General features: G+C 36.3%; 1 protein-coding gene across 1 annotated transcript in view; it reads right to left on the reverse strand.

Moving 5' to 3' along the window:
• Nucleotides 1-3,630: 3,630 nt before the first annotated feature.
• Nucleotides 3,631-27,530, reverse strand: part of LOC117694304 (sex comb on midleg-like protein 2) — a 93,456-nt gene continuing 69,556 nt past the window's right edge. Inside the window, 9 exon segments of the mRNA XM_076918580.1 lie at nucleotides 3,631-3,873; nucleotides 6,490-6,503; nucleotides 16,873-16,916; nucleotides 16,918-16,975; nucleotides 19,028-19,204; nucleotides 20,389-20,592; nucleotides 22,650-22,764; nucleotides 24,044-24,216; nucleotides 25,582-25,665. Coding sequence (XP_076774695.1) covers nucleotides 3,631-3,873; nucleotides 6,490-6,503; nucleotides 16,873-16,916; nucleotides 16,918-16,975; nucleotides 19,028-19,204; nucleotides 20,389-20,592; nucleotides 22,650-22,764; nucleotides 24,044-24,216; nucleotides 25,582-25,665 — 1,112 coding nt within the window.

The raw sequence follows: 27,530 nt of genomic DNA on the forward strand, positions 1-27,530 counted from the left end.
CCTGCCTGAATGAAGATGATCTGATGCTGCCTACGTAACAGTGTGCCAATGAACCCCCCACAAAGACAATCAACAACTTTACTTCAGTAGGTACCTTAAAGCTTCAACAATCATAAGACATCTAACAATCCAAGGCCTCTTAGGTTCCAAGCAAGAACAGGAAACAGTGCTACTTAGATTAAATTACGATAATCTGACCTATTGTCTTCTTTGAATAGATCCAGAAGATTTCTCACAAAATGCTCTTTTAATAGCTTTTCTTCTAAGTTGGCATTATTTTGTTATATGATGAGACTTTCTCAAGTTTACAAGTTTGTAATTCCCTAAGTTTTTTCTAGTTCAATCAAATGTATTTCAGTAACCCCATTATGTTTGAGAGGGACATTAGCAATTTGGACCATTTGACTCCTCAGTTATTCAGTATGGACATTTTTAGCATCTCTTTTATACTTTAGATTGCCATCTCACTGATTAACATTATCAAAATTATTTCCTGCTCTGTTAGGTTAGAAAGTAGTTTTAGTATTTTTATTTGATCCCTCTCCTATGCTTCACTGCATAGCAATGAATATGTTTAGATATTTAATGAAAAGCATGCAAAATGAAGCAGAACCAGGATATCAATTACCTTGTCATAAAAGAATAAATTGAATTTTTCTCGACTCCATCAATGAAGGTAAAACTGGTGACAATGTAGCCAGCAATGTCTAACATACAACACTGCTACATGAAGTCATCTACAATCCTGCTGGGTCACATTCTCAGCTATCCTGGAACACTTGTGGACCCGTACACCATAGGCTGGACAAGTCTACAGACAGTGTTATACCATTTTGGAATTAGGACAATTGAACAGTTATCTTTAATTCACCAATGGCACAAACATTAAAATACAGGGTTAATCATATTTCTAAATCAACCTAGGTTTTAAAGATATTTCTGTCATCAGAATTTGGTATGTCTTACAAAACATGTTAACTAATTTACAGATAAACTGTATGTAAATGTATATAGGTTTTAGCATAAAACTAATTTTAAATTGAAGTAAGATTAGTATCTTCTCTTTCTACTGCTCTATTATTGAAACAAAATTGGAACTTTATCTTCAAAGTAATCAGGTGGGGTTGTAAACACTAAATGGTTATTACTTAAAAGATATATGAAACAAACTGCTCATGAGAAAAGTCAAAGTCCAATCATAATTTTTCCTGGCTGTATAGATTGAAGTATCATTAAATATATCTGAAATAAAGTGATTTGATTCTACTGTTACTACACTTCTCTTTTAAAATAAATGTCAGCAATTCTTCTTATTCAAATAATGGGGGGGGATACAATAGTAGTTTTGTGATCATTAGTGACAAATTCAGCTTAAACTAAAATTTCCAGGACCTGAAAGAAAGTAATAATGACAACTCTAGACATCTTTGCAATAAAATGGTAAGTCATGTCTTCCCTAGAGTTGCAGGCAGGCAGTGTCTGAATTCAAAGATTTCCCCAGCTACTTTTTTCCTAGGAGATCATATACAAGTGACTTGTCAGATTTTTTACTGAAAATGTTTACCAGTACCTATTCTTCAAGGAAGTGAAAAATGGTATTGTGTATGTAGCCACATGAAATATGTGCCTGGCATGTAGTATCCCAGAATGATTTCTATCTTCATAAACTACTAATAATCAATGTAATTAGTATGCCTCTCCATACCTAGGAATGCCAGTAGTATTACTCATATATCTGGAAGTCAGATTAACTATCATCAATATTTTACATTCTTTTACTAAGAAAATGTTTTGTACAAGTTGATATTTAGTAAACATACTTAGAAATAACATTTTGTATTAGTTCTTATGAAATAGATATCTATCTGTAGACCCTTGGTAAATAATATCACCTTTAAAAAACAGAAACAAACACTACAGAAGGTGGGGAGAGTTAAAAAATATGTTAAATGTGCTACAGATGAGTACAGTGAGGTGGACTCCTAGATAACATCCATGATATATAAAACAAGTAGAATACCTGCTTTCTATATCCTTCATTTTCAACCCAGTATAGAGAAAAAGGATAGAACACACATTTCTTTACTCTCCTGTACTTTACAACCCTTAAATGGCAAGTTGTACCAAGAGGAAAAAGTATGTCAACTTTTTACAGAAATAAGATGTTACCTTTTCTTGGTAGATCTAAGAGAATGACAGAGGATTGGTAAATAGGGAAATGGTGTGGTTATAAAACAGGATGCCAGAGACCTGATCCAAGAGCTACACACAGGCTGGTACCAGGAAATGTCTCAACAGATATGACAGTGCATCAGAAATGGAAAGTAATGTGTCCTTCTTGTCCTTAGAGTCACAAGAGGTTTTAGAGTCTTCAAAGTACCTCAGGAACTGTTTAAAACTGTGTAAGAACTACTAAACTCTGAGAAGTCTCTATCAGATATGGTTGGTGATCCAGATCACCATAGTAAGTTCTGTGATGCTACAAAGATAGGAACAGCCACATCAGGATTGTCCCTGCAATGATATGAAAGACAACCTGCCCTCTATAATTTGGATATTTTCAGAGATACCCAGGGGATACAGTTGGACATGGAATCTTTAAGGAAAAAGATAAACACATTGACTAAGAAACAATGTCCTTCAATATACATTCATTTTTTCTTCTTCCATTGGAATTTAATGTGCTTATAAGTCCTTGAGGTAAATAACTTTTTTTACAACTATAGATGCATTTGAGATATTTGACACAATCTCAGAAACACCTGTGGAAACTCAAGTATGTGCAGGATACAAAGCATCTCCCACTGATGAATTCTCAGAAGTTTCAGGAAAACTTTTCATTTTAGACATGCCATGTCCCTTAGGAGACAATACTACAAGGGGGAAAAGAGACTATCTTCACCAGCTCAAGTACTATTAGAAAGCTGCCTTAGTTACTCTTCTATTGCCATGACAAAAATGTCATGAGTAAGGCAAAAGAAAGCATTTAATCTGGAAGTTTACAGTTCCAGAGGGCTAGAGTACTTGACCATCAAGGCAGGGAGCATGGCAATAGGTAGGCGGGCAGAGTGCTGAAGCAGTAGCTGAGAGGTTACATCTGATCCATGCGCATGAGGCAGGCAGGGAGGGAGGCAGGTAGGCAGAGTAAAAGAGGGGGGCAAGAGAGCATGTACATGCTAACCAGGAATGGCATCGGCTTTTAAAACCCAAATGTCCACCCTCAGTGACACATCTTCCCCAACAAGGTCACACCTCCTAATCCTTCTCAAGCATTTCCAGCAACTGGGGATGAAATATTCAACTCTATGAGCCTATGGGTGACATTCTCATTCCACCACATTCCACTCCATGGTTCCCATAGGCTTGTACCCATATAATAGTGCAAAAATATATTTAGTTCAACTTCAAAAGTTCCCATAGTCTTTCAATATCAAGACTGTTTAAAAGTCCAAAGTCTCTTCTGAAGTTAGAGGTGATTTCTTAATTGTGAGCCCCTGTATAATTAAAAGGATATTACATACACCCAACATGCAATGACACAGAATACACATTACCATTCCAAAGGGAGAAATGGGGAATAGTGAAGAAATACTATCAGTAGAAAGGCAAACTCCAAATCTTGTAGTTCTGTTAGATGTCAAGAGGGTCAGATGGCTCTGCCCTTCCAGCTTTCTTGACTGCAACACATGTATCTCTTGAACTGGTTCCACTCCCTGTGTGCAGCTCTCCTTGGCAGTATCCTACAGCTCTGTCATCTCCAACCTCCTGAGGTCTCCAATAAAGTTCAGGCTTCACTTTCACAGCTTCATGCAGTGGCCTCTTTTGGCCTCCATGCAGCGACTTCCCTGTCACATTCCTGTCCTCAGCAGCTTTCTTTAATGGTGTAAGAAGATTTCACAACCCCTTTATTCTGTGTCTTTGAATCTAAAGCCAGATCATGTGGGCGAATTCCCAAGTTCTGCTGCTTGCTTGGAAGGGAACCTGGCCTCATCCTTGGGTTTTATTTATAGAAGCTTTGATTTGCTGCTGCTCTTCAGAAACAGATAATGCATTAAACCTTTTCACAAGTTTCAGGATTAGTGTGGTAGCATCTTTCCCAGAGGTCACCACCCCCTTTATTCCATTTCTCCTTATCTCTTTCAGCACAAACCAAGGCTCCAACATAAAATTTCCTGATGGTCATTTTCTCCTCAAACCACATGTGTATTTTTTATTTCTTGTAGCCCTCCTTGTTCTTTTTCATTGTACATCTGCTTAAGAGTAATCACTACTAACCACATAACAGGGTCAATATTTGGCTGTCTTGAAATCTCCTCTGCAAAATGAAATTAATCCAAATTCTTCAATTTAACTTCACAGATACTTTTAGACAAGGCCAAAAGTCAGCCACAATGTTATCCAAAATATTACCAAAACAGACTGTAGTCAACCTGCTAATATTGTTTCTATCTAAAATTTCTTGAGCTTACACAAAATATCACCAGACCAGCCTCTAGCGAAGTTGCTAATACTGTTTCTCTCTGAAATCTCATGAGTTGCTTCACATCGCTCTTGGTGCTACTATCTTCTAAGCTCCCACCAGGACGGCTTATTAAGCTCCATTTTAGGTTTCAACCTGTTCTTAGTCAACAGTCCCAAAGTCTCCCATATCCCTTCAAAAAGCAGCATGGCCAGGCTAATAGCAATAAACCACTCCCTGGTAACAACTTCTATCTTGGTTACTTTTCTATTGCCCTGACAAAACAGCTATGATCAAGGCAACTTACCACAGAGAAAATTTAATTTGAGGCTCATAGTTATATCAAGTTGGGTTCACAATCATTATGGCAGGGAGCTTGGCAACAGGCAGGCATAGCATTTGAGCAGTAGCTGAGAAGATATCTTGAAACACAACCACAAGGCAGACAGAACCATAGTGCATGGATCTCTTTTATTTTTTTTGAAATCTCAAAGTAGACACCCAGCCAAGCGTCTTATCTCTTTTAACAATGCCACAACTCTTAATCCTTTCCAAATACTTCTGTCAACTAGGGACCAAGCATTCAAACATCTTAGCCTATGGAGGTCAATCTCCATAATAAGAAAAATCTTATTTTTCCTACTGTATTTTTTTATCCTAGTACTGAATAGAGATGGGCAAATTTTTGTGAGTTTGGGGCAGAATAGTCTATACAGTGAGCTCCAAGCCAGCCAGAGTTAAAAGTAAGATGTTTTCAAAAATAAATAAGTAAATAAGTAAGTAAGTAAGTAAATAATCTTGGAATAAATCCAAGAAAGGAAGTAAAAGACTTGTTATATAATAAAAATTTTAAGACGCTGGAGAAAGAAATTAAAGAAGATAGAAAGACTTAACATGCTTATTGATTGGTAGAAACACTATAGTGATAATGTCCATCCTACCAAAACTAATTTGCAGATTCAATGCAATATGTACTCCCCATCAAATCTCCAATAAAACTTCATAGGAATTTTTAAAAAAATCTTAAAACTTATATAAAAACATAAAAAGACCCAGGATAATCAAAACAAACCTGAAGAGTAAACAAGACTGCTGGAGGTACTACCATTTTTAATACTAAGTAATATTAAAGATGTATAGCAATAAATATCAGTATGGTAGATATTCCCTTGTCTCTACCAGTCAAAGATAGTTGATATATCTAGGTTGGGTAGTGGGTTACACCTCTGATTGAACATTACCAAACTTATAAAGCGTTTGATTAACGTTTTTAAAAAGTGTATGAATGCAAAAAGGAAAAGGGGGAATAGGATAGGGGTTTTCTATGGGGGAGGGAATGGGGAAAGGGGATGGCATCTGAAGTGTAAATAACATATCCAATAAAAAATCAGCATGGTACTGTCTTCAAAAGCAACACATAAATTAATAGGATATACCCAAGGGCTTGAATACAATTCTACCTTCCTATAGCCACATCATTTTTAACAAAAGGGCCAAAATATATATTGGAAAAATGTAGCATCTTGAGTTAATGATGCTGGTTTAAGAATGTAGAAATGTAAAATGTAGAATGAACAAAACTATACTCTAAATGGATCATGGGTCTCAACATAAGATTCAATACCTTAAATCTGTTAGAGGAAAAGGTAGAGGATATAGTTCTACTATTAGATGCAACTATAGACTTTTTGAACAGAACTCTAGTAGTTGCAGGTATTAAGATTAACAATTAATAAATGAGACTACCTGAAATCAAAAGCTTCTGCATAACACAGGATATCATCATTAGAGTAATGAGATAGTCTACAGAATGAGAAATATTCTTTACAACCTCACAGAGGGCTATTGTTAAGAATATAAAAAGAACTCAAACCTAAGCATCAACAAAATGAACTCAATTCAGAATTTTGGCATAAAACTAAATAGAGTTCTCAATAATAAAATACAAATGGCTTAGAAACATTCAAAAACTTTTCAATATCTTTTGACACAAGTGAAATGCAAATTAAGTCTACATTAAGGTTCCATACCCAACTTTGAACTGCTAAAAGTTAAAAAAGATAAAAACGTTGGACAGCAGATGTTGGTGTGGATATGGCACAAGGGGAACACTTATTCAATGTGGTAGGAGTGTAAACTGGTACAACCAGTATGGGAATCAGTGCAGATGGTCCTCCAAAATAGACTGATCATATGACCCAGATAAGACACTCCTGGGTATATACTCAAATGACTCTATCCTATTGCAGGGATACTTGTTCATCCAAGTCCATTTCTGCTCTATTCACACGAGTCAGGAAATGGAAACAGTCTAGATATGCATCAACTGATGAGTGGTTAATGATAATGAGGTACACTTGCACAGTGGAATATTATGCAGCGGTTATGAAAAATGAATTCATGAAATACACACACACACACACACACACACACACACACACACACACACACACCAATGAATGGAGTCAGAATTAACCGTAAATGAGGCGACCTGGACTTAGAAAGAAAACTATTGCACATTATTGTTCATATGTGAACTCTAGCTTTGAAGTTTCACATATGTGTGTTTAACTTAGGATAATTATAGAAGTCAGAAAAACATTAAGGGGCCATGCAGGTGCTTTTAAAAGAAGGAACAAAGAATAGAGGTGGCATGAAGGGGAAACAGAAAATAATGGAGCAAGAAGGGTTAAGTGGGTTACAGGTGGCTTGAGCAGTCTCCCAGCCAATCTGCTCCCCTCTGGAAACTGAGTTCTGAGGTACCCTAGGGAGGGCACGGATCTCAGAGCAGAAGGTAGGAGAACCTGCCCACAGCCCTAGGCCTTAGAAGCACATCTGGCAGTTGAGAGCCCACCAGAGGGCACCTGGCAGCCAGACCCTGCCCCTGCGGAGAACCACTAACCTTCCACCTCTGGCCCAGATACCAGTGGCTCGAGCAGTCTCCCAGCCGATCTGCTCCCCTCTGGAAACTGAGTTCGGAGGCACCCTAGGGAAGGCACAGACCACAGAGCTGCAGAGGCACCCAAGAGAGGTCAAAGACCCTAGAGCTGCAGGCATACTAGTGAGGACACGACCCTCAGAGCAGTAGAGCAGGGAACACCATATCTCAAAGCATCATAGAGGAGCAACTACATTCAGAATAGCAAACACCTAGCTGGTCTACCTCTGTGGAGACTCCATATCCTGAAATATCCTAGAGGAGCCACTGAACCCAGAGCAGCTGGAGCTCAGGATCATAGAGTCATCCTTACCCCGAGGAGTTCTGATACAACCAAGATAACTGAAAAGGCAGACTCCAGTCAGAACCAGTGAGTGCGAGTAGAACTACAGCTAACCAAATGGAGAAAGGCAAGCGCAGGAATGTAAACAACAGAAACCAAAGCTACTTGGCATCACTAGAATCCAGTTCCCCCACCATAACAAGTCCTGATCACCACATCACACCAGAAAAGCAGGACCCAGAATTAAAATCACTTCTCATGATGATGTTAGATGACTTTAAGAAGGTCATAAATAACACTCTCAAAGAATTTGAGGAGAACACAGGTAAACAGGTAGAAGCCCTTAAAGAAATGCAAGAAAACACAACCAAACAGATGAAGGAATTAAATAAAACTGTCCAGGATCTAAACATGGAAGTAGAATCAATAAAGAAATCTCAAAAGGAGACTACTCTGGAGATAGAAAACCTAAGAAAAAGACCAGAGGTCATAGATGCAAGCATTACCAACAGAATACTAGAGATAGAAGAGAGAATCTCATGTGCAGAAGACACCATGGAAAACATTGACACAACTGTCAAAGAAAATGCAAAATGCAAAAAGCTCCTAACCCAAAACATCCAGGAAATCCAGGACACAATGAGAAGACCAAACCTAAGGATAACAGGTATAGATGAGGGTGAAGACTCCCAACTTAAATGGCCAGGAAATATCTTCAACAAAATTATAGAGGAAAACTTCCCTAACCTAAAGAAAGAGATGTCCATAAATATACAAGAAGCCTACAGAACTCCAAATAGACTAGACCAGAAAAGAAATACCTCTCGTCATATAATAATCAAAACATCAAATATACAAAACAAAGAAAAAATATTAAAAGCAGTAAGGGAAAAAGGTGAAGTAACATATAAAGGCAGACCTATAAGAATTACACCAGACTTCTCACAAGAGACTATAAAAGCCAGAAGATCCTGGACTGATATCATACAGGCCCTAAGAGAATACAAATGCCAGCCCAGACTACTTTACCCAGCAAAACTCTCAATCAATATTGATGGAGAAACCAAAATATTCCATGACAAATCCAAATTTACATAATATCTTACCACAAATCCAGCCCTTCAAAGGATAATTGGTGGAAAACTCCAAAACAAGGAGGGAAACTACAACCTAGAATAAGCAAAAAGTTAATCTTCTATCAACCCTAAAAGAAGGTAGCTATACAAACATAACACAACAGCCAATAACAAAAATAAGAGGAAACAACATTCATTTTTCCTTAATATCTCTTAATATCAATGGACTCAGTTCTCCAATAAAAAGACATAGACTATCAGATTGGATACATAAACAGGACCCAACATTTTGCTGCATACAGGAAACGCACCTTTGTGAAAAAGACAGAAACTACCTCAGAGTAAAAGGTTGGAAAACAATCTTCCAAGCAAATGGCCCCAAGAAACAAGCTGGAGTAGCAATTCTAGTATCAAATAAACTAGTTTTTCAACCAAAAGTAATCAAAAAAGATAAAGGACACTTCATATTCATCAAAGGAAAAGTGCACCAAGAGGAACTTGCAATTCTGAACATCTATGCTCCAAATGCAAGGGCACCCACATACATAAAAGAAACTTTACTAAAGCTTAAAGCATACATTACACCTCACACAATAATAGTGGGAGATTTCAACACCCCACTCTCAGCTATGGACAGATCGTGGAAACATAAACTAAACCGAGACACAATGAAACTAACAGAAGTTATGGACCAATTGGACTTAAATGACATCTATAGAACATTTCATCCTAAAACAAAAGAATAGACCTTCTTCTCAGCACCTCATGGTACCTTCTCCAAATAGACCATATAATTGGTCACAAAACAGGCCTCAACAGATACAAAAAGATTGAAATAATCCCTAGTACCCTATCAGACCACCATGGACTAAGACTTGTCTTTGACTTGGACAAAAACAACAGAAAGCCCACATACACGTGGAAACTGAACAATGCTCTACTCAATGATAACTTGGTCAAGGAAGAAATAAAGAAATTAAAGACTTTTTAGATTTAAATGAAAATGAGGACACATCATATCAAAATTTGTGGGACTCGATGAAAGCAGTACTAAGAGGAAAAATCATAGCTCTAAGTGCCCACAAAAAGAAAATGGAAAGAACGTATATTAATAAATTGACAGCACATCTGAAAGAGTTAGAACAAAAAGAAGCTAATATACCCAAGAGGAGTAGATGGCAGGAAATAATCAAACTCAGGGCTGAAATCAACCAAGTTGAAACAAAAAGAACTATACAAAATATCAACAAAACCAGGAGCTGGTTCTTTGAGAAAATCAACAAGATAGACAAACCCTTAGCCAGACTAACCAAAGGGCACAGAGAGACAGTACTCAAATAAATAAAATCAGAACTGAAAAGGGAGACATAACAGAAACAGAGGAAATTAAAAAAAATAATCAGATCCTACTACAAAGGCCTATAGTCAACAAAATTGGAAAATCTGATGAAATGGACATTTTTCTAGATAGATACCAGGTACCAAAGTTAAACGAGGAGCAGATACATTATCTAAACAGTCGCATAACCCCTAAAGAAATAGAAGCAGTCATTAAAAACATCCCCACCAAAAAAAGTCCTGGACCAGATGGTTTTAGTGCAGAATTCTATCAGACCTTCCAGGAAGACCTAATACCAATTCTCTTCAAACTATTCCACAGAATAGAAACAGAAGGAACACTACCCAATTCATTCTATGAAGCTACAATTACGCTCATACCTAAGCCTCACAAAGACCCAACAAAGAAGGAGAACTACAGACCAATCTCTCTTATGAATATCAATGCAGAAATACTCAATAAAACTCTTGCAAACCGAATCCAACAACACATCAAAGCAATCATCCATCATGATTAAGTAGGCTTTATCCCAGGAATGCAGGGATGGTTCAATATTCGGAAATCCATCAATGTAATCCACTACATAAATAAACTCAAAGGAAAAAAAACACATGATCATCTCACTAGATGCTGAGAAAGCATTTGACAAAATACAACATCCCTTCATATTAAAAGTCTTGGAAAGATTAGGAATTCAAGGCCCATACCTAAACATAGTAAAAGCAACATAGAGCAAGCCAGTAGCCAACATCAAACTAAATGGAGAGAAACTTGAAGCATTCCCACTAAGATCAGGGACCAGACAAGGCTGCCCACTCTCACCCTACCTATTCAATATAGTACTGGAAGTCCTAGCTAGAGCAATTAGAAAACAAAAGGAAGTCAAAGGTATACAAATTGGAAAGGAAGAAGTCAAAATTTCACTATTTGTGGATGATATGATAGTATACTTAAGTGACCCTAAAACTTCCACCAGAGAACTCCTAAACCTGATAAATAACTTCAGTAAAGTGGCTGGATATAAAATCAACTCAAACAAATCAGTAGCCTTCCTATACTCAAAAGATAAACAGGCTGAGAAAGAAATTAAGGAAATGACACCCTTCACAATAGTTACAAATAATATAAAATATCTTGGAGTGAATCTAAGCAAGTGAAAGATCTGTATGACAAGAACTTCAAGTCTCTGAAGAAAGAAATTGAAGAAGATCTCAGAAGATGGAAAAATCTCCCATGCTCCTGGATTGGCAGGATTAATATAGTAAAAATGACCATCTTGCCAAAAGCAATCTATAGATTCAATGCAATCCCCATCAAAATTCCAAATCAATTCTTCATAGAGCTAGAAAGAGCAATTTGCAAATTTATTTGGAACAACAAAAAACCCAGGATAGCAAGAACTATTCTCAACAACAAAAGAACTTCTGGGGGAATCACCATCCCTGACCTCAACCTATACTACAGGGCAATAGTAATAAAAACTGCATGGTATTGGTACAGAGATAGGCATGAAGATCAATGAAATAGAACTGAAGACCCAGATATGAGGCCACATACCTATGGTCACTTGATCTTTGACAAAGGAGCTAAAACCATCCAGTGGAAAACGAACAGCATTTTCAGCAAATGGTGTCGGTTCAACTGGAGGTCAACATGTAGAAGAATGCAAATTGATCCATTCATATCTCCTTGTACAAAGCTCAAATCCAAGTGGATAAAAGACCTTCACTTAAAACCAGATACACTGAAACTAATAGAAGAGAAGGTGGGAAAGACCCTTGAATACCTAGGCACAGGGGAAAAGTTCCTGAACAGAACACCAATGGCTTATGCTCAAAGATCAAGAATTGACAAATGGGACCTCATCAAATTGCAAAGCTTCTGTAAGGCAAAGGACATAGTCAATAAGACAAATCGGCAACCAACAGATTGGGAAAAGATCCTAACCAATCCTACATCTGATAGAGGGCTAATATCCAAGATATACAAAGAACTCAAGAAATTATACTCCAGACAACCATATAACCCTATTAAAAATGGGGTACAGAGCTAAACAAAGAATTCTCAACAGAGGAAACTCGAATGGCTGAGAAACACCTCAAGAAATGCTCCACATCCTTAGTCATCAGGGAAATGCAAATCAAAACAACCCTGAGATAACACCTCACACCAATCAGAATGGATAAGATCAAAAACTCAGGTGATAGTAGATGCTGGCGAGGATTCGGAGAAAGAGGAACACTCCTCCATTGTTGGTGGGATTGCAAGCTGGTACAACCACTCTGGAAATCAGTCTGGCAGTTCCTCAGAAAACTGGACATAGCATTACCTGAGGATCCAGCTATAGCACTCCTGGGCATATACCCAGAAGATGCTCCAACATATAGTAAAGACATATGTTCCACTATGTTCATAGCAGCCTTATTTATAATAGCCAGAAGCTGGAAAGAACCAAGATGTCCCTCAACAGAGGAATGGATACAAAAAATGTGGTACATCTACACAATGGAGTATTACTCAGCTATTAAAAATAATGAATTCGAGAAATTTTTAGGTAAATGGATGGATCTAGAAATTATCATCTTGAGTGAGTTAACCAAATCCCAAAAGAACACACAGGGTATTTACTCACTGTTAAGCGGATGTTAGCCCCAAAGCTAGGATTAGTGAAGACTCAACCAGCAGACCACATGAATCTCATGATGAAGGAAGACCAAGAGGGGATGCCTCAGTTCTACTTAGAACAAGTAACAAAAATGCTCAAGGGAGCAAATATGGAAACAAAACATTGGACAGAAACTGAAGGAGGGGCCATCAGGAGACCACTCCACCTCGGTATTCATCCCATGTATACCCACCTAAGCTAAACACTGTTGTGGATGGCTGGAAGTGCATAATCTGAGGAACATGATATAGCTGTCTCCTTAGAGGTCTGCCAAAGACTAACACACTCAGAGGATGATGCTCACAGTTAACCACTGATATGGTCAGGGGTTTCCCAATAGAGAACTTAGAGAGAGAACTGAAGGAGCAGAAAGGGTTTGCAACTCCAGGAGGAAAGCAACAATACCAAATAACCAGAGCCCCCCAGGGTCTAAACCACCAGCCAGGGAACACATAGGGAGGGACCCAAGACTCCAGCAGTATATGGAGGGGAGGATGGGCTTATCGGGCATAGGTGGAAGAGGAGTTTCTTGGTCCCATAAAAACTAAACACAGAGTGGGGGGGGAATGTGAGGGTGGGGCGGCGATAGTGGGGGGGGTAGGTGCGGTCACTGCCTCATAGAAGCATGAGGAGGGGGATGGGATAGGAGGTTTCTGGGTGATGGGAGGAAGTGGGTTTAGGGGATAAAATCTGAAATGTAAATATTACAACCAATTTTCAAAAGGGGGGAAAAAAAGAAAAGTTGTTAGAACCAACATCTTTAAAAAGAATGTCAGCCCCCTAGGGAAGGAAAAAATTTTTTTTCTTGATACTAAAACTTGTTCTGAGAATTGTATATTGCAGAATACACAGCCTTGGTGTATCTACTCATCAAGCATACTGAGCAGACCTGCCCAAACCTCCAATGTCCTGGAATTCCATCTGGATTCAGTAAAGACACAGCATCAGAGGCTTATCAACTTACTCTTCCCCCCCCACCCCTCTTCTAATATCTCAACGCCCATAATCAGCTTGAAGAAGTTAAAGACAAATCAGCACCCTTATTCCCTGGGCTTGGGGACTAATATGATTAATAATGGTCTGTCTTTCTAGGGAAAAGTAGTGGTCTTGTTGGAACAGGGAGGATTAGCTAGGACTTATTGCATAGCCATAACCTATTGGTAGAAATCTGTATAATTATTATCAAGGTGAATTTATAATTTCTTAAATGGTACAAAACTTACTTTGATTTCAAATTTAAGGTTTTCATTGGTACAAGCTTCTTATTAATATAAAAGTGAGATGAATATTGATACTCTCATGGACAATGTGCCTGTATAACACATTTAGGAATACAAGGCCTAGAACCAGTCCTCTAACTTTTTTAACTGATTTGGGACGGTTAACCTATGAGTTAAGGGACTATAGCAAATTCATGGTTTTGAGTTTATTGTTAGGGTATTTTCCATATTTTATTTAGAAATAGCTGAGAGGGGTGAACAGACAACAGTCCAGGTTACCTTACATGGATAGTTGGTTTTCAAAACATCAGAACTCCATAGAACTGACGCTACAAATATTTATATATTAATGTTCATTTTGATTAGAGACCTGTCTGCTCCTGACAGCTTCCTGTTGTGGACTCTAAGAAGAAATTGAGCATCCTTGGAGATACTCCAGTTGTGTGGTGACAGCCACTAGGCAAGAATTGCCTCTCTCCATCTACAGACAAATTACTGTCCAGAAAAGGACACACATGCAGAATAGTCGACTGATTATATCTGCCTAGACAGAGTAATCAGCCCTTAATAATCCTACATCACTAAGGTCTGTCAGATGACTCTGGGCCAGAAGGCTGAAGATTTGATGCTCGAACGTTCGGTAGTATAGGGGCTTTTCAGGTGTTCAGCGGTCTCTATAAATTGGCTAAGTTTTAGAAGCTACGTTTAGTGTTTCCCATAACTTCAGTTAACTCAGTCATTCTGGATTTCTGATGGGGTTGAAGACCCATAGTCTCATAGCCAATCCTGGCTATTTACTTTGAGAGAAAAGATCTGAGAATGTAGTTTTCAACTGACATTCACTCTAAAGCCAAAAAAAAAAAAAAAAAAAAAAAAAAAAAAAAAAAAAAAAGGCCAGGATCAAAAAGTAAGTGTTTTAGTTAGAAGATATGACAGAGGTTCTGGTTAGTCAACAAAATTATGGACTGGGTATTAGGACTATCTTGTACCTCACTGGTACAATTAGGAATAAGTATGCACTAACTGTATTTTGAGAGAAAAGTTTTACTTTAACAGGAAGAGTGATATGTAGGAGGAGCTAAGTGGGAAGGAGTACTGAGAGGAAGAGATGGAACAAGGAGACAAGATGAAGAAGAGGAGAAGCTAGGTGATGAGAGAGAGAAAGAGAGAGGGGGCATGGAGGCAGATGTTCACATGTCTCCACCAGTCAAAGATAGTTTTTATGTCTAGGTTGGGTATTGGATTACACTTCTGATTGAGCATTACCAAACTTATGAATCCTTTGATTAACATTTAAAAAAATTATATAAAAGCAAAAAGGAAAGGGGGGCATGGGACAGGGGTTTCTAGGGAGGGGAAATGGGGAAAGGGGAAGGCGTCTTAAATGTAAATAAAATATTAAAAAATATATATATAAATAAAAGACTTCCAGAACCAAAAAAAAGTGGGTTACAGGTTAGAGGGCAGGGTAGAGAAGAAAGTTTTCAGAGAGAAAACTAATACTAAGAACATTTGAAAAAGCCATATGGAAACCTACAACTGTACAAGCTTCCTGAAATATATACATATATAAAAAGTTCAAATAGGGCCTCTCATAGACATCATAGGATATTAAATAAAAACTCAGTGCCAGGGAAGACTTACTTCTTTTGAAATGGTTGTTCAGTGGAGCTTCACAGGCCATTAAATATTATAACTAAGGCTATTACTATCGTTCTTGGTTATCACCCAGAATTGATAACAAGATCCTACTTGCTAAAGATAACATATTGAGCATAGAAATCTAGTGGTTCTGACCTGCAACCTACTGGCTAGCTTTCATAGTGCTAGATGGTGCTAGGTACACTATTAGGGAAGAAATGTAATCACTGGTCTTACCCAAATACGAACACTGTAAGCTACTATAATTATGGTCTGTCAAGATACATCCACTGTTATAATAGTGGTATGAATGGTAGGGAGTAACCAATCACTTTCTGATTGTATTTAAGCCTTATTTCAGAAGATAGAATTCATGCTGTGACTTTATATGTAAAAGATCAAACCAGTCAAAATCCCAGCATGGATTATCAAAGAAATCTTACTCCTAGACAAGGAACTACTGACAACTGATATCTGTGTGTGTGTGGGGGGGAGAGTTTATTTTCTTCAGGGATGCAGCCCTTGAGAGCATGTGCTCCAGTAGCAAGTCCTACATGTATGCACATACTAGCAGAACTATATGGACTCTGGGTTTAAACAACAATAACAAAAAATAATGGAGTGAACCCATGAAATTGGGAGGAAAAATATAAATGTATAAGGAGATGGAGTGAGGTGGGCTTAATCAAGACACTAAAATTACACATGAAATTCTTAAGAAATATATATTTCCAACAACAGTTCAGTTAATTCATGCTATACTAAATGACAAGCTTCTAACACAAAGTATATGGCCAGCTCTTTTTCATCATACATAGTAATGAACAATATTCTAAAATACTTGATTACAGGCCATGTCTATGTTACTTATGATAATTTATCTTTCCATTATTACGATCAAAGTTGTGAACTTCCTGAAAACATCTGTTCTTAGGAACATAATTTTTCAGAACTATTCCTCATGACCATATTGTTTTCTCAAATTTGCTTACACTTTTATCTTAGTTTGTAACAATGCAGAGCAGAATGGATAGGCCCATTCTAGGTTGTTTTTTCCTTAATCCAAAGGAAAAAATGACAGTAGTACATTTCTGAAAGGAATGCAGTGCTCAAGTTACCAAAGTAATAAATTAATTGTCAGATCGGGGTGAATTTAACTTCCCACCCTCAACACCATCACAGCAAGAAGAGCATGTATCATAGGTGGTGAGTGGGTGTTCTTCAATTCCGGTATGCATGAATGCTATTTACCTTTAGAGGCTCGCCCAGACTTTCTGGGAATCTTAGATGAGACAAGCAGAAGGTTGAGGTTCCAGAGACAATCGTTTGAAGGTTCCCCTTTGTTCCTCGTTTCCTATTTTTTAAAAAAAGGTACAAGTTACAATTACCATAGTCAATTGTTTTTATACTACATATTATCTGTATAGAGTATTTGTTTTAAAGTAATTTGTATAATATAACTTCACCCACCTGCCAATTATTTGACTATCCTAATGGGCTCACTGTATCCTATTAGGTATTTAAACTGAAATATAATATTAAAGACTTGGACCAGAGAGATGGCTCAGTGGAGAGAGCTGATGTCTCCCTTCTAGGCTCTATAGGCACTTACACACACACACACACATACATACATACATACATACATACATACACACACACACAATCTTGTGTTTCTGTGTGTGCATTTTCAATAATTTAGAAGAATTTAAAAAGTATATGTGTAAATTTAATTTAGCTTATGGACACACACACACACACACACACACACACACACACACCAGGCAAGCACTCTACCACTTAATTATATCCATGGATGACTTACTTTCTATTTTGATAGAGGATCTCATTCACTAACATGCCACACTTAAACTCAATCAATACTGAGTCGCATGTAAGTCTTGGACTACCTTAACCTCTTCCGTGTTTGAAATTACAGGTCTGTGTGAATAGATATGGCTCAACACTATTTCCTCACAACTCAGAACCTTGCAAAGAGGCAAATTGAAAATCAGGGAGGATCAGTAATTTTGCCCATGATGTATAATGCTAATTAACAGCATGCACTGGATTGACATTTAGGTTTTCTAGACTTTGTGTCCTTTTAGTATACAGGTTACAGAGCTAGCACTGGAACCCAGGTTTGATCACTTTCAATAGTTTATGACTACTGTACTTTCATGCAAGGACTTCCTGTATTGTAACTTTATCTCAAAAGAAAACTTGAAAGTTATACTAGCAGGGAGAAACCAGAAAGAGGACTCCAAGTAGGAGACTAAACCAGAGAATGGTCAAATATGGTTCTGCATGGAATGAGGGTAGTGGAAAAGAAATGGAAGAGGAAGGAATAGACAGGAAAGACTTGGGTAATGCAGAGGCAATAAAGTTTATGAGGAAAAAATGAAAATACTCAGGAGAACTAGAAAATGTGTAACTGGAGATAATGCCCAAATTTTCTACCCAACTGGAAGATAATTTGAATGACTGGACTTAGATTAAGTACCTGATGGTACTCTGTACTTCCAGAACTAACAGGATTTGGCCAGAAAACAATGAAGTTTTAATACCTGGAAATCTTAGCTACTCTAAAGACACAGATAAAGTTCTGCTATAACAAGAACATGGATGGTTATCTGCCATAGTCATATGAAAGAGCAACAAACTTTATTTCCAAAGTATTAGCCAGAAAACTCAGACAACTTTTTTTACTGTAGAGATTGGAAACAAGAATATCACCGTTGGTTCTATAGGACAACATACTCATCTTTTTATTCAGCCACCAGTTTGAGAGTCTTATGGAAGACAGGTAAGCAGAGCTAATCTTGAGAAAGCCATTCTTTATCTTCTATGAGCCCAATAGTCTTTGCTTATTTTTTCAGATTAGTAATGTTAAAGGCATGCCCCAACCTAACAGAAAATATCTAACTATCAATTAGTCACAAAGAAGCAAAACATAACATAATGCACTGGCTTTGATTTTCAAGTTCATTAGGAATATAGTAAAAAAATTAGTTTCTCGCTTTAAGTGAAGAAAGTATAATTATATACATTTTTTCATTAGTTCAATGTGGCTAAAAGCTTGAGAGGAAAGAAAAACTCTGAAAACCCACATTCTTTCCTAAGTATAAAATGTAAAATAAAAACATATTAGGGGGCAGCAGATAAAGACACTTGTTATGCAAGGCTGGTGATCTGAGTTCAATTCCTGGAACCCATGCAAAGATGGAAGGAGAGAACTGACTCCAGAAACTTAATTTCTGACCTCCACCTGTGCTCTGCTTCCAACTGCTACACAGCATACACATGCATGTGCGTATGCATGTATATACACACACACACACTCACAAACACAAACATTTTCTTAAATGTATAGTATATATCTTTTTAAAAACTTCTATTTTCTTACCTGGTTTGCTTTGATCAATGCCTGCAGTTGAGGTATGAGCCTTACGTCTGAAAGGCTGGCTACTCAAAAAATTATCACACTGCATGCTGCGGCAGAAATTTTCAAGAAAGTGAAGTGCAAATGATGCACTGTTCACTGGAGGGAGATGAACAGTATGAACTTTCCCATCGAAGAAGGCTATAAAGTGGGAAAGCAATGTCAGTCATCAGTCATCTTGTAGACAGAAGAGAAATGTAATCAATAACAGAAGAATCAATACAGGAAATGTGCTTTAAGTTTACTTTTTGGGTTTTGAAATTTAAAAAGGAATTGACAGCAATTTCTATTTAACAGGTTTATAAACAGGATAGCAAAAATGGCTTAGTTTACAGTAACCTTTCTACACTAAATATCCCATTGAGTGTAAAAGTTACAGTATAAAATCATGGTAGACACCAGCTACAACTTACCTCTCTACTACTCTATTTTTAAAAAATGTTTATGGCGCTTGAGATTAAACTCGGGGCCTTATACATGCAAGGGAAGCATGCTACCTGAGTTACAATCTCTAGCCTTTTTACTTTACCTTTACAAGGTTTCTTTTTGAGTCACACTGTTCTTTAAAGCTTCTTACAAGGTACCATGCCCAAATAGCTAGCTTAACAGAGACAACAATCTGTACCTTTTATTTACATTTATAGTATGATACTGACATAAATTGTCTATTTTGGTTTTTGTTTGTGCGACACAGGATTTGTCCTGTCTACGAGAACCACAGGGACAAAGATGGGAGCACAGACCGAGGGAACAACCAACCAATAACTGGGCAAACTTGAGATCCATCCTATGGGCAAGAATCAATCCCTGACACTATTAATGGTACTTTGTTATGCTATAGACAGAAGCCTAGCACAACTGTCCTCTGAGAGAATGAGATACTCAAGAGAACCCTGAGAGGATAGGGACTCCACAAGAAGACCAAAAGAGTCAGCTAATCTAGAGCCCGGCAGGGAGGGCTTCCATAGACTGAACTACCAACCAAAAAGCATACAAGGGCTGGACCTAGGACCCCTGCACATATTTAGCAGATGTGCAGCTTGGTCTTGATCAGGTTCTCCCAACAATTGGGGGCTTACCCTGACTGTTGTTTGCCTGTGGATCTTGAACTCCTAACTGAGCTTTCTTGGCTAGCCTCAGTGGACAGGATAAACCTAGTCCTGCAGTGACTTGAGGTGGCATGGTGGGTTGGTACCAATGGGGATCTCACCCTTCTCAGAGGTGAAGACTGTGAAGGATGGGGATAGGAGCTCTGTGAGGGATGGGCTGTGATCAGGATTCAGAGTGAATAAATAAATTAATTGTAAAGAATCAGATTAACATACCAGTTATCATTTCTCCTCCCCTATTATCTGGCTTAAGAAGTAGAAAGACAGTCTTGGCCTGAAAGGCACTATCCACACAGGCCTGCACAGTCTGCCGGAGAATCACATTCACAGGGCCTGGGCCGAAGTGGTCAGGTAGCTGCTGAACCTTCTGTGGATCCAGGTAGGGGCCAGAATCTCCATGTTTATTTATATACACACAGACTTGAGGGAAAAGGTATATAAATAATTAGATGAATTAAAATAAATGTTGTGAAATTATTACATAACCATATCCTACTTAAGATTTCATTTAAAGGAAACTTAAATATAGGTCATATTAATGACCATGTCTGCTACCGAAAGTATGCAGATATATTAACATGTTTATGTAAAATACAGAACATGCAAATAGTAAAAAATATTTATCCAACATTTTAGAATAAAATTCAAACTGATTATATAAAATTTATGATTGGTAAGACTTTGGGGGCTATCATAAAATCATTTTAATGTATTATTACAAGAAATGTTCCAAAAATGAAAGTGTAGTTTCATGTCTTTCTTTAAATTTTGACATTCCCCAACTCCTCCTAGAGTTCAACCCAACCAACTTCACTATGTAAAAACTTGCATTCCCTTTGAAAACTGGTCATCCTTACTTATGACTGACTCGCTTGTAAATCACCAACAGTGTACGTCAGCTGCATTTTCTAAAATAATCAAGTCACTTAAGGTATATGTGAATGTAAATTTCAATGACATGAATTTTAAATACAAAATAAAAATGTTCCATACACAGACACACACAGACACACACACAAACAGACAGCTGTATGCATGCAAGCCTAGGCTCATTGAAGATATTTTCAACTTTTTTCTTTGTACAAAATTTTCTCATTTATAATCATAATATTAGTGAAGAGATTTTCATCACAAAAATCAATTGCAAATCAATGTGTACTAAAAATGCAGATTTATCACTACTGAAACTATTATTTTCTTAAAACAAGAATATTTTAACATATTAATTTGTACTGAAAAATTTCACTGTGTTGAAATATATGACAATTTGGCTTGCCCCAATAGTTGGAGAAAGGATAGGCTCTGTAACAAAAATAAAATCATGATTAAACACTCCACCCAAGGTACTTATGTTACAGATACATGCAGGAAGTAAAACAAAAGAAGGATTTCAATATTCTGCCATCTGTCTACTACACATGTCAAGCACCCCTAGAGGAAATCATTGGGACAAGAATATTAGTATAGACACACTGAGAAAACTTGTCAACGGATACAAATCTGAGCATAAAATTGATGTATAACTTCATATCCATGTTATCTACAAAGCCAGGAGGTGGTTTGAAACAATAATTGGGGGGTACTTGTGTTCTGATTGCAACTTATCTTTGAAGTCAGGTGGCTTTTACTTATGTCAGTACTCAAAAGGTTCAGACTTTAAATTCTTCATTTAGATAGATCACCTTGTATTTATTAAAAATCAGAAATAAGGTGTACAAATAAAGTCTTTGAAAAAAATACTTTGAAAAATAATTTCCTTTAAGTGAGAAAGAAAAAGTGTAAGAAATATAAGAGTATGAGGGTGGTAACTAAAGATATAAAGAAGTAATAGGACAAACATCTTTTAAACAGTAAGGAGGGATAGAGAGATGGTTCAAATGGTGAAGTTCACTGGCTGCTATTTTCAGGGTCCTGAGTTTGCTTCCTATCATCCACATGGTAACTTCAAACTGTCTATTATCTGTAGTCCCAGGGGATCGGACATCCCCTCCTGGGAACTAAACACATACACACGGTACAGAAATACATATGTAGGCAAAAAGCTCATACTTACAAAATAAAAATGAAAGCAAAATTAAAATAAAAAAATTAAAAATATATAGGAGATGATAAAAAGGATTGATTTGCTTTGGTCTGTGCTCTTTTCAAACCTGTAAGAAAGGAATTTAAAATCACCATGTCCTTTGACAGAAAAATTTATGTTCAAAAGGCATGAGTTACCTTGGAAAATATAAAATACAAAATGAAAAAATACTGTGAATAGAAACAAGAACTTGATAATAACACAAATTCAAAATGTGGGATACTGATTTTCAGGTGACATGAATTTAAATAGGTTTTACTAAACATTAAGCTGAATTATCAGTATAGCAAAATATATTAATATTTTATATTATTTCCAGGATTTCAACCACACTTAATTCACTGCTTAATAATATATGTAATTTTTATCACTGTTTTAAAAAATATTAATTTACTTGTAGACATCACTATTTCAGAGGGCCCTGCAGAAGTCTTATTAGATGAAGAACTTCTCATTGGTGAACTTAAAGAAGCTGAAGATGTAGAAGAAACAACTGGAATACTTTTTTCCTGTTTAAAAAAATGGTATGAAGAATACAGTTATATACAGGTATATGCTTTCAAATGCATTAAAAAGTGTTTCACATTAAATTTCAAAATCATTTTTTCTTACCATTAAAATATTAATATTACTGCTTTAGATTAACATGGTTTTATGTTTATCATAATATATTTACAAGTATTTCACACTCATTTTTTCTAAAATTTAGATATTTTAAATAGAAATAACAGTATTTTAAAAAGAAGATGACACTATTTTCTTGCAGGCAGTAAGCATTCATTCAAACAAAAGTTATGCTGATATCCTACTGAGACACTACACGTGTAAGATGATATTGCTGAGATTTTTGCCTTTATGTTTAGTATGCACATTATACAGACATTATATATTTAAATCTTTTTAAAATTCTATTTTTAAAATCTCTGCATTTTAATTCAAGAATTTAACTTATTAATGTTCACTATAACTATTACTACAGTTGGGTCTGAGCAAACCAGTTTATTATGTGCTTTCTGATTGTTTCTTTTATTCGTTTTGTTTTGTTATTCTACTTATCCTATCTTTTGAGAGGTTATTTGAATAACTAAAATCCATTGTATACACATTGTAATTTTTACATTAGACTAAAGATTCATTCATAACTTTCCATTGTTTACACATAAAAATTCATAATGTAACATTCTACATAAAATGTTGAAACTTATATAGATCCTTATCCTTCACACTCAGGCTTAATGTAAATAGTTTAAACATTTTTATCTACGATATAAACGTAACAATAATGACAAGTATTTTCTTGCCCTAATTTATCCCTCCCTCTTTTCTTCCTGAGCAATCATATATGTTAAAAAAAAACTCAACTTAGTCTTTCTCAGTTTAAATTGTCTCAAATTTTCACATTAGATTCTATTTCATTCTCCAAGACATTTATTCTTTATTCTTGCATTACCAGCCAATATTAGTTAAGTTTGTTTAATGAAAATTTTACTTTACATACTACTCCTGCTTGACCTCCCCCAACTCCAGCTCCCCTCTCTGCCATGTGTTAGTTCCTGCCTTGACTGATTTTGATGATGCACAGTGGTACAGAAGTGTAAGATATTCATAAGTTGCGTTTGTTTCATCAAAATAGCAAACCTAACTAAGACAAAAAGAACATTATACGTTTAATATCCTAAAAAAAAAAAAAAACCCACCTCAGCACAGTCTTAGTAAATTTCTAAACTGAATTTAAAAATACTCTGATATGGAGACTTACAATACAAATTAGCAAGAAATATGACTAACCTTTTTTCCAGACTTTCCACCTCTTTTCTTTGGTAGGACAATTTTAATAGTAATGCCCTTCTTAGTGGACGAAGTATCTCCAGTAGACTTAGTTTGTCCTGATTTCTTTCTGGTCTTTGGTACTGGTTGCACAACACTTGTTTTTCGTGGAGACTTCCTTGAAGATTGAGCCCCTTTGGAGGTAGAAGAATTTGGTTGTTCAGAGGAAGAAGGTAGTGTTGTCTCTGTACTACTCACACTAAGAGCTGAGAAAAGAGCTTAGCAATGAAAATTAAAGAAAATAATATAGTAAAAACATCATCTTATGACTGATTATCTTTAAAACTTCCCAAACCCATGAAAATTATTTTAAACAAGATCCAAACTAGCAAAATTAGAGTTAAAAAAGAATCAAAAAGTTCTACTTTAAAAATCTGTATTTTCCTTAACTAAAATGTCTAAAAGAACCCAAAATTAATATTGGTAATGAGGCAAAGTACCTGTGACAAGATAGGTCAAATGTCCTAGGTAAAATCCTACTAGCATCATTCTGGTAAGTAGATACAGTATATAAAATGATTTGTAATGAATGGCATACTTCTATTGATTACTAATGATCTATAATCATTGTTTGTGACTTACTTAGCCTTTCTCAGAGAATCTTCTTGCAGTGGTAATTAGCAAAGAGACCTACAACTTGATCACTTGCAGAAAGTGAGAGACTCTGGAGTGTTCAATCATAAATGAGATATCTGTATCATTCCCATGACCTCAAAATATACTTATCTATGTCAAATATCGGGTAGAAAGAGTCTAACCAGAGGTAGAAAAAGAGTTGATGAATGAGTATTTTTAAGAAACAACAGAGAAGTACACTTGCAAACTAAGAAAGAAAATTACATGACGCACAAGACCTACACAAGGTCAAGCCAGACAAAAATCCCAGCATAGGTGAGGTAAAGTAGATACAAAGACCAAGCCCTTAGCTGAGAATCTATATTCAAAATTGATAGCTGCTGTTAAAGAAAAAAAAAAAACAGTTTTCTTCAATAGACTGACATGGTGCATATCAACCACACTCTATGGGAGGGACAATGTTTAGTGGTATGTAAACATAAATTAGGCACGTTTAAAAAATTTTCTTTTTGTTAAGAAAGAAAAGGAACATGATATCCTATACACATAAAGATAAATAAAGACAATGAAAGAGTCGGAGGAGAAAACACAGTAAGATCAAAACATAAGTTATGAATTTTTAACAATAAATAAAATAGTTAAAAATAAAACATTAAACAAAAATGCCAGTTGAAATGAAATTTTAGTTACAGCAACTTTTCATAACCAGGAAACAATTTAATTCACTAAAAGACAAATTTATTAAAATAGCCAACAAATTTGATTTAGAACAGAGAAATTTTTATCAGTTTATCACTGTACTACATTTTGTATTTGTTTTCTTAAAACAAAAAAACCTGTTATTTCTGAAAACAATATGCTATTATTCAATGGTGAGGAATCATCTTGAAAACCAATATAAGAAAACAAAGCAAAGCAATCACCTGGCATTGCTTCTTCATCTGCTAAAAACTGGGCTTGGTCTTTCCGATGTTTGGTGACTCTTTTGCCCTTGGGTTTTTTCTCAGCTTTGTTGAGTTATGAAATGAAAAAAATTATGTACATTTAAAGCTAGAATATATTATCTTCCATTATACATGCTAAATAATGTTGCAATATACTCTTGAAAGGGCTCACGTTATGCTTACGTGATGTGTAACAATGTGCAGGATGGTGTGATAGCTGTAAAAATGTAGTAGTAGCATGTTATATACCTCAGCAGTAACCAAAGATATCATTTCTTGGACATAGAATCCACTCAACATGAGTGAAACCATGTCTGGTATTGACAACCCAGTTTAAAATTTTGTGTTATGGAAGTGATAGTTATTGGAGGACTATCTGCAACCGCTAACTTAACTAAAGAAGGATAGGCCATAACAACAATCTATGAAAATTGTCTTTATACAGATAATTATAGTCTTTACTCCTTATCTAGAACACTTGGCACAGACAGGGACCATTAGGATAAACTACAACCAATCAAAACAGGGAGTGGTGGAAAAGAATCAGCATGGATATAACTAAAGAACACTCTTTCACATATGTTAAGGCTCAGAGAACACTCACCAGTAAGAGAGAGAAAGCCTGTAAAAAGCCAGAAGGTGAAGGAGTTTGCTCTAAAAATGTGTCTCCTAGTAATATCAGGAGAAACACATATAAAATCTCATCAACATCACTGCCCAAACATAAGCTAAACAAGAAGGATACTAATCCATATACAAACTGGACAAAGAAATGCTCATAAGGCCTCAACTCCACACAAAGGACTATACAAAACTGAAGAAAGTTGGGAAAGGAAGATGGGATACACAAGGAAGAGGACAACAATTCACTGGTGTAAAAAAACTACCCCATGTAAACATACATATGTACAGGTACATTTATACAGACTGAAAAGTTATATTTAGGACTTTATATGTCCATATATACTCTTGAACGCAAGCAGTGGCAATTAGTGACAAAAGGGCATACACTTTGGCAAAAAGATGGAGGGATATATACAAGGCTTGAGGGAGGAAAAGTAGGAAGAATGGTTTAAATTACATTATAATCTCAAAAAACACTTTTCTCTTTTAAACATGAAATAAAAAGGATGAACTTATACTAAGAGTCAAATTTGACTTAGCATGGTGAAAAATTCCATTAATTTATCATTTTGCTATTTTCTGTATTTGTTTTCCTAGAAAAAAATGAGTATTTCCATCAGAAAACATTACACCATTTTTCAATCTACAAAAATTATTTCATAAAGTAATATGGAAAAACAAAGTGAGGCAATCACCTGGACCTGCTGCTCCAAAGTGAAATGGTATGGCTTGGTCTTTCCAAGCTTGGTGACTCTTTTGCCCTTGGGTTTATCCTCAGCTTTGTACAGGTATGAAATGGGAAAAAGTATGTACATTTAAAGCTGGAACATACCATATTTTGATATGTATGATGAACAGTAAAGGCTTTTAATACAGCATAGTCATAGGAAAGTTCCCAATTTGCTCTGGTGAGATGTACAAATGGTAACCAAGGCATGGTAAATCTTACGACGAAGTAGTGGCACACCTACCTTGACAGTAACCAACTGCTTTTTATTTCAACTTATGACCCATTCAACAAGAGGGACAGCATACCTGGTACTGAAAACCCAGTTACAACTCTATATAGGGACGTTATGGGTTTGGAGGACAATCTACAATCACTAATTTACTAAATCAGCATAATCCCTAACATACTTCTATATTGTCTTTACACAAAAAGGTAACTGGGGTTTTTACTCTTCAGTGGAAAAAACATCTGATTGCCAAAGACAGGGATGATTACTATAAAAGATAACCAAGAAAAACAATGAAGGAGCACAACCAGAATGGAAACATCAACAGAACACTCCTGTACATAATGA

Source organism: Arvicanthis niloticus, chromosome X (genome assembly GCF_011762505.2).
Source record: "Arvicanthis niloticus isolate mArvNil1 chromosome X, mArvNil1.pat.X, whole genome shotgun sequence".
Classification (NCBI taxonomy): domain Eukaryota; kingdom Metazoa; phylum Chordata; class Mammalia; order Rodentia; family Muridae; genus Arvicanthis; species Arvicanthis niloticus.